Source organism: Sinocyclocheilus rhinocerous, unplaced genomic scaffold (assembly GCF_001515625.1).
Source record: "Sinocyclocheilus rhinocerous isolate Xijiao unplaced genomic scaffold, SAMN03320098_v1.1 scaffold533, whole genome shotgun sequence".
Lineage (NCBI taxonomy): Eukaryota > Metazoa > Chordata > Actinopteri > Cypriniformes > Cyprinidae > Sinocyclocheilus > Sinocyclocheilus rhinocerous.
In genome coordinates, this window is record NW_015642843.1 from 61,500 (window position 1) to 69,626 (window position 8,127).

Genomic DNA, 8,127 nt, shown 5'->3' on the forward strand with positions numbered 1-8,127 from the left:
CATAAACTGAAAGCAATCTTTACGTGACTTGCTTTTCAAATGTTTTAAAAATGATCATCCGAGTCCAATATGATATACGTATACGGCCCGCCAGTTGCCCATCCCTGATCGAAGTCATTTAAAAATGAAAAATAAAATAAAAACTCATATCAGCGGTGAAGTGTCGCCCGATTAGGCAATGTCAAACGCTCACTGGATGTCATGACAACAATGTCACGCAGGTAAACTTTAAATATCTCGTCTTCGCTTTCATTTCGTACCATCTCCAAAAAGGCATTAAAAAAAACCTAAACAAATGATTTACAGTTTATCAAAGTAGGAAATTAGTGCTCTTGAAATACGAAATGGAGGCGGGTCCGGATTGAATTCCCTCCGGGTCCGGACTTTGAAGCACTGTAATATGGATCGCAAATGGCCAAAACTTGCATTATGTTCACATATCTTTGTTTTATTCTTTTGAGAGGTGATCTAAATATTTGCGGCTGTGAAAGAGATGGACAATTGACAGGCTTGTGCTGCAGTTCTATGGATGTTTCGCCCTCCAGGTCTTAAAGCCTGAAAGCTATGAATTGAAACAAAGTTGGAGTAAAATTGCTTACCACATTTCAAGTAACTGTATCCACCATGACAAGTCACACTTGTTTCTGGAAGAAGGTGACAGTTACAAGCGTGCACAGAAAAGGACATTTTAATGAACAGGGGAAAAAAAGAAAAAAAAAATCCCTCACCTGCTGGGATGCAAATGTAGTTGGTAGTGTAGTACTTGTAGGTGCCATAGCATGGATCTTGTGGTGCAAGTCCTTGAGTGTTTAACTCGCACTCTCTCAGTCCATTACACCTGTTTAACGATAAAGACACATTCCTAACTGGATGTTTGGAAACATTAGTCAACATAGCCATCAACATGACCACACTTCGTTTTTTGAAAAGCTTAGTTAAGTACCTTGTGCGTCACTATTAAGATGCTACAGGAATCTCTACACTACTGTTGTTTATCATGGTTTCCAACAACTACAGTAGGAAAGATTCCCAAAGTAAAGATATGAGCTGCACCTGAAACTGCATTCTGTCTAGTCGGTACAATATTTGCTTTGAAACTTGCTTCACGACTGTTACAGTACATTCCATGTAGAATGAATATTTGGAGTATAAATAAAATTAATCTGAATACATCTGTCATGTTGTTACTCTGACGTGACCTGCCGGCAACAGTTGCGTCACTACCATTCATTACCATTAAAGTGTCTATCAGATGCACAAATAATAGGACATCCGGGTACTTTTTCACCCAAGTTTTTTTATTTATTTATTTTTTTTTAAATACTATAAATTCAGACACTACTTTCCATGTACTGTTTTTCGCCTGCTTTATAGTGGAAGTAGGCATATTGGGATGCAGCAATGGTGTCAGTTTAAAAAAAAACTTAGCGCAAACACAGCCCGTAGTGAAAAAGACTGCTACCGTTTAGAGACCGCAGGAACATCTATTGAACACTGAACATTAGCCGTTTCACTTTGGGGTCGTCCAACGCTGCAGATTTGGCTGCTTGTGCGGCCACAGGTTGCTGACTGCACATGGATCACCCCAGAGTCTGAATAAAAGAAAAGCATCATTTCATCATGGACTACTTTGCATACAATACAATAAATAAATAATCAGGTGACAACACAACAGCTTACCACAACTGAGATGCTGGACAAACCCATCACATGTAATTACAGTCTCTGAAAAGATAAGATTCCAGCTTCAAGGTTTCATTTGTCTTTAGTTAACAAGGTGAGCGTGAGCAAAAGTCATCAAACTTCAAGCAGAACCGAAGGCCTGTTTGTACGTATCGAGTTATCTCATGGCAATTTTAGCTTTATGACATCACATAACATTATTAAAGTGGGAGGATCTAAAAGATGCTGAGGATGCTAAGCTCCAACCCTTTGTTTAAGCTTTTATATGTAGTTTTTAAGTCTTAAAGACAGATTTGATTTATTTATAATTAAAAACAGAGAATCCATTACGTCTCTGCTGCAAAAAACCAGGTAGGCTATACAAAATATGAAGTAACTTAATATTAAACTGGACTATTACATTAACTGTGGTGTAACTGCTCATTTGTGAAGTGGTTAATAGACTGATGAAGTACCTGCAGATATCAGTAACCTGGAGTTTAGAAGCACTGTAAAAGAGCAAAAGAAATCACTAAATGACAGAATGTCACATTTATTATTATGCCCCTTAAACATTTTACAGGAAGGAGAACTTACATTTTTCAGAAGTTCCAAAATGTTTACTTTTGTTTTTATCTTGTCTGATTTTCTGTTATTAGGTAGGCTACGTAAACTATGGTGTATCTGTGGAAAACATTGGTAGGTTCTGACTGACATTAAACTCCTACAGGATTAAGTGTTCAGAAAATCTAAACATGCAGAAAGTTTTGTGTGAGGGGTAGGTTTAGGTGTAGGGTTAGGCAGTGGTGTAGTGGTGCCTGGAGAAGTGGGTATACTCTTAATTTATGTCCCCTTTTTTTTTTTTTAAGCGGCCCAGCAAAGGATGAACGGCCTGTGTTATAAACAGTGACGTAAGACTAGTCTTGCATATTTAGTTCACCCCAAAATGGGCCAGTAGTATTTGCACATTTTCACTTTCTGTAACTTCTGCTACTTGACTTCACGGAGTAAGGATCATTATGAAATTAATATTAGCCACAAAAGAGGTGCAGATTTTGCAATAAATAATTAAAATGTAAAAATTACATAGACTGCAACAATTAACATTTTGTCAGAACCTCTAGTAGACAAGCTATTTTGTTTAGTTATCTGTAGGAGGATCATGATCTCTATTTGATACCAAAAAAAAATTTCGTTATAATGTACAGATTCAAATTAGGAGTCAATAATTAAATATGATTTTATCACTCTGCGCATCTCCCTGTCATGCACTCAAGCCCCAGAACGACTCCGCTTGCATTCACGTGATTTGTCGAGATGAGAGACGGGCGCAATCAAATTCAAAGAACAGCCATCGCATCCTGACCGCATCATGGTCTTTACTGGGTATGTTTAGGGAATATTTGCATTTATTCACATGCAATTTGATTAGCTAGTCATGGTGGACGGTCATGATTTTGGCTAATGCAGGACACTACTGAATGATGCGCATCAGAGGAGATTTAGAAGTGGGTATACGCAAAGCCGACTGATAAAGACAAAGTTCTTCTTTGGAATAATGCTGATATAACTGTTAGAAATAGGTCTCTTTTCCCCCTAGATGGTTTAATAACAACTTGAACTGTATTCTACCCGTGTTTGATGATTTTGGTCATATTTTAACTTGCGAACAATTTATGAATCTCCATAATTTTCCAGTCCCACCACCAAAGGAATATAATACTATGAGAGCCATCCCAGTAGGCTTAACCCAGTTAATTAAAAGTCACCTTAAATTCAGTAAAGGCAACAGTGTTTATCCGGCTTTATGTTTGGGTGGTATCGGTATTTTAGATCGGAAATGCAATAACAGACATATCCGCAAAATATTTCAGACAAAGAGAAAGATTACTCCAAGAGGGAAATTCTATTGGGGTTCCTTTATAACAAATATAAATTGTTATCTGTAGGAGGATCATGATCTCTATTTGATACCAAAATAAAAAAAAATTGTGATCAATTTATCCAGAATTGTGCAGCCTACTCCTATGCTTGACTGACTGTTTCTCCCATGGCATACAGTGACGGGCAAAATAAGAACCCCTACTTCCCCCATACCTTTTACAATTTATCTATATAGCCTACTATATAGTGCAAAAAATTGTTTAGAGCATTTTTAATACAATTAAGCACTAGTCAAGCTGCAATATCAAACAGGACCACAAGGAGACGCCAAAAGATCACCAAACCTACTGCCTTGACCTGACTGTACAGGCTTCTATACTGATCCATTCAGAATCTAAAAAACACCTTCATTATAACAAATATAAATTGGAACAAGGCCTGGCATTTGCCAAGTAAATTTTGTATTTCTAACAAGGTTAAGGAGATTCATTATAAAACCCTAAATAAAATTTACCCCATTAATTTGTCTTTCCAAACCTACTGCCTTGACCTGACTGTACAGGCTTCTATACTGATCCATTCAGAATCTAAAAAACACATTCAGGATTCAACAGCGTCCATTATAAAACACTTGTGCTTTTAAGCCAAATACAAGCTGAAAATAATAATTCTGGAGGTGACTAAGCCATCTCTAAAGAAATCGGTCGGTTTTCTCCGTAGCGGTTTTGAACTTAGGCTACTGTTTGAAGGCATTCGTTTACTGGATCCTTGAACTGAAAAGTTTACCGGTTTAAAAAAAAACCTGATTGCAAAAACTTGCTTCTTTTCATTTTTAAGGTATTGTTTTCGTTATAATGTACAGATTCAAATTAGGAGGGTTAAGGAGATTCATTATAAAATCCTTCATAAAATTTACCCCGTATTAATTTGTCTTTCTAAATATTCTAATGTTGATGAGTCTTGCTCGTTTTGTGGGTTTGTTGAGGAAACAGCTGCCCGTTTGTTTTTTGATTGTGGTGTTCCAAACAAATTATGGGTTGACTTAAGCATCTATGTTTCTAACCTTACAAATGTGTCCCATACCTTCGTCCTCAAAGATGTTATCTTTTATTATGAAAATCCAAAGCTATTATCTGTTGAATATGTTGTTAATTTTCTTATATTGAATGCAAAATTCTTCATTCATAAGCAAAAATGGCTTAAATCTCCTACTTTTCCAGTCCCACCAAAGGAATATAATACTTTGATGAGAGCCATCCCAGTAGGCTTAACCCAGTTAATTAAAAGTCACCTTAAATTCAGCAAAGGCAACAGTGTTTATCTGGCTTTATGTTTGGGTGGTATCGGTAGTTTAGATCGGAAATGCAATAACGGACATATCCGCAAAATATTTCAGACAAAGAGAAAGATAACTCCAAGAGGGAAATTCTATTGGGGTTCCTTTATAACAAATATAAATTGGAACAAGGCCTGGCTTTTGCCAAGTAAATTTTGCATTTCTAACAAGGTTAAGGAGATTCATTATAAAATCCTTCATAAAATTTACCCCGTTAATTTGTCTATTTCTAAATATTCTAATGTTGATGAATCTTGCTCGTTTTGTGGTTTTGTTGAGGAAACCGCTCCCCATTTGTTTTTTGATTGTGGTGTTACCAACAAATTATGGGTTGACTTAAGCACCTATGTTTCTAACCTTACAAATGTGTCCCATATGGCCCATACCAAAGATGTTCGCTTTTATTATGAAAATCCAAAGCTATCTGTTGAATATGTTGTTAATTTTGTTAATTTTAATGCAAAATTCTTTATTCATAAGCAATTCTTGTTGAATTGGACTCTCTTCTTTCATCTCTTAGACTTACTAATAACAAAAAGAGTGCCAAACTTTTGATGTATTATGACAACTTTTCTAAAAGAATGTAAGTTTATTTTTGCACTTTTATGTATCGATAATAATTAATTTGACATGCAAATACAGAATATTTGTTTTCTGTTTTTATTTTTATATTTGCTTTTTGTTGGAATATATTCATGTCTCGCTTCCCTGTTTCTGTATGTTTCTACAAGTTTTGCAATAAAAAAATAAAAATTTAAAAATTTAAAAAAAGATCAGTTGTACGATCGTTTTTACGAATTTAGGCTTTTTGGGAAACGCAGTCCAGTATGATCCAGCCTGGACAGCCATAGAAATTCACAAGCAAGCTGGTCTTCAGTGTCACTATTATTCCTAATAAGCATTTAAACATCAGATCAACTAATAGGCTAGACTGTGTGTCTTACATGGGCTTTAAAGGTATTTTGAAAGGTGGAAGAAGTGGTTTTGCTCCATTGATGTCTGTCATATCAATAATCTCTACTTTGATACCATTAGGGTCCTAAAAGAAAGTTAAAACATCAACAAGGTTATCACATATAGAAATCATAATTCATGTGAGGTATGAGGCTATGAAGAGAGATACTCACCACGAATGTAAGGGTGACGGTTCGTCTAGATTTCCTCAGCTCCTCGTTGAGGGAGTAAACTCGCACTTGTACTAAGAAAACAAACAGATTTAAAGGATTGTTTTGAGGTGAATCTCTCTTTGTTTACCCACTCCATCTTTCCCTTTATACATAAATTCGCGCTCTTACACACAACAGATTTTTATCATACTGACCCTCTTGTTCGGGTGTGTATAACGGCTTGTCAGTCTGGATAAAGAGAAAACCGTTAACAGTAGTGACTGGGATTTTTTCATGTGCAGTGAAAGCAGAGGAAATCGCCTGAAGGTAGACATAATTGTCCTCTTTAGGGAAATCTGTCGGCATTATCTGGGAAACAGAAAAAAAAGCATTTTCAGAATATATTCATGAACAACATCAAATAGGGCAAAACTTTTCACATGTTTTGTAACTGTAAATAACTCCTTTAATAAAAAAAATCATACAAATTTGCAGCCCCACCCGTAAAGTAGCCGATTCTTGATAGTTATTCGCAGCGTTGAGCTTCAGGGACTGAGATGCATATTCTTTATAACTTGGTGCTAGTGTGTTCTTTAGCTTAATATCTACTGTAATTTCCTTGTCATAACCAAACAACTGCACCACCACCTTTTCCGAAGCATCGAGTCGCAGCAGTTTAGGTGCAGTGATTAAGTATCTGTAAAACAAAACAGATACTTGTGTCTGTGAGTCGCTTTCAGAGCTTGGCAGATGCGAAAAACCAAACAATTTAAAATATAAACGCCTCATTTCAGACAAACATGAAGGATTACTCACAGTCCTTTTTCAAGAGTGTACGGATGATTAGGTTCAGTTAACATTTTTTTGTTTTGCAGTTCTGCTTTTTGATAATACAGACCAGTAGGCTATGTTCAGTAGAACATTTTAAATGATGTAAAATGCAACTTACACACGTCCCTGGACAGTGATGCAGACGAAAAGATGAAGTATACAGAGCAAAAATAAACGTGCCATCATAGACTGTTTGCTCCTTGAAAAACAGGCCAGGCATTTGTTTTGTCAGCCAAATCAATAGCCTATCTGTTTTGCTTGCTTTAAGTTACTTATTAGCTCGACTGTCTTGAAACAGGTCCCAAAAATGTTTTTGAGGATTAGTTTTCGTAAGAATAGCTATAGTCTAAATATGATGACTGCGAAATACATCAGTCATAATGATTAGTTTAACTGTTTGTGTGTAAAAGTTTAACGTTTGATTATGAAATGCTTCTATCATCATTGTACAGTTTGCTTAGTCATTTTGCAAGTCACAAAAGCAAAGCTCAGATCTATTTACAACTAAAGGGATTTCATGGAGATGTTTTTTTTCCCATGGGTTGTTTTATTATTGTGCAATTCTAGAAACATTTGGACATCAACCCGACCCTTGACTTTTGTCATTGATTTACTGAATTGAGTAAAATGTACACATTTAAACAGAAACCCACAATGGCAAGATGTTGAAAAGTGCTCATTGCGGGTTCTCAGAGAAGACAACATGGATATTTTGTATCATTAACTGTACAAAATAAGATAAATAAGTGATGGCAACATATATTACTTAAATAAGTACTACTTACTCATCAAATAATTTAATCAATTTCAACTTTAATTTTTAAGTTATTCGAGATTCAACAAGACACAATTTTTTTAAAAATGAGTTGAAATGACTTGTACAGCCAATATGATTATTGTTTCTAAGTTGAATTAGGTGGACATTTCTACAGACATTTACATTTTTAGGTCTGTTCACAGCCCTGCTTAGATGTATTATCATAACAAAAAAGTGACAAAAATATGAGATTGTTTGTTAATTATTTATTGAGCATACAACTGAATACCCAAATAATTTTATATAAGCAAACATAGTATCAGAGGCGGACAGTAACTAAGTACATTTACTTGAGTATTGTACTTAAGTACACTTTTTGAGTATCTGTACTTTACTTGAGTATTATTTTTTTCTGGGAACTTATGACTTTAACTTCACTACATTTGAAAGACAAATATTGTACTTTTCACTCCACTACATTTCTATCAAGGTCCTCGAAGTAGAAAGTCGTTACTAGGTGGCAGCTTTGAAACTCAGTGGGTGATTTTTTT

General features: G+C 35.5%; 2 protein-coding genes across 2 annotated transcripts in view; both read right to left on the bottom strand.

The window, feature by feature from the left end:
* LOC107756829 (L-rhamnose-binding lectin CSL2-like) overlaps positions 1-8,127 on the bottom strand; it is a 16,811-nt gene that overhangs the window by 5,303 nt on the left and 3,381 nt on the right. The window contains exons 2-6 of the mRNA XM_016574117.1: positions 2,139-2,171; positions 1,681-1,725; positions 1,463-1,592; positions 729-838; positions 600-644 (exon numbers count right to left, since the gene is read on the bottom strand). Of these exons, the coding sequence (XP_016429603.1) occupies positions 600-644; positions 729-838; positions 1,463-1,592; positions 1,681-1,725; positions 2,139-2,171 (363 nt within the window). The remainder of the gene's footprint in view (positions 1-599; positions 645-728; positions 839-1,462; positions 1,593-1,680; positions 1,726-2,138; positions 2,172-8,127) is intronic.
* Positions 5,801-7,066, bottom strand: LOC107756830 (complement C5-like). The gene is made up of 5 exons (XM_016574118.1): positions 6,938-7,066; positions 6,490-6,685; positions 6,204-6,357; positions 6,010-6,080; positions 5,801-5,921 (listed from the first exon to the last, which is right to left on the bottom strand). Exons 1-5 carry the CDS (start codon positions 7,003-7,005, stop codon positions 5,823-5,825), a joined length of 588 nt encoding a protein of 195 aa, XP_016429604.1. The 5' UTR covers positions 7,006-7,066; the 3' UTR covers positions 5,801-5,822.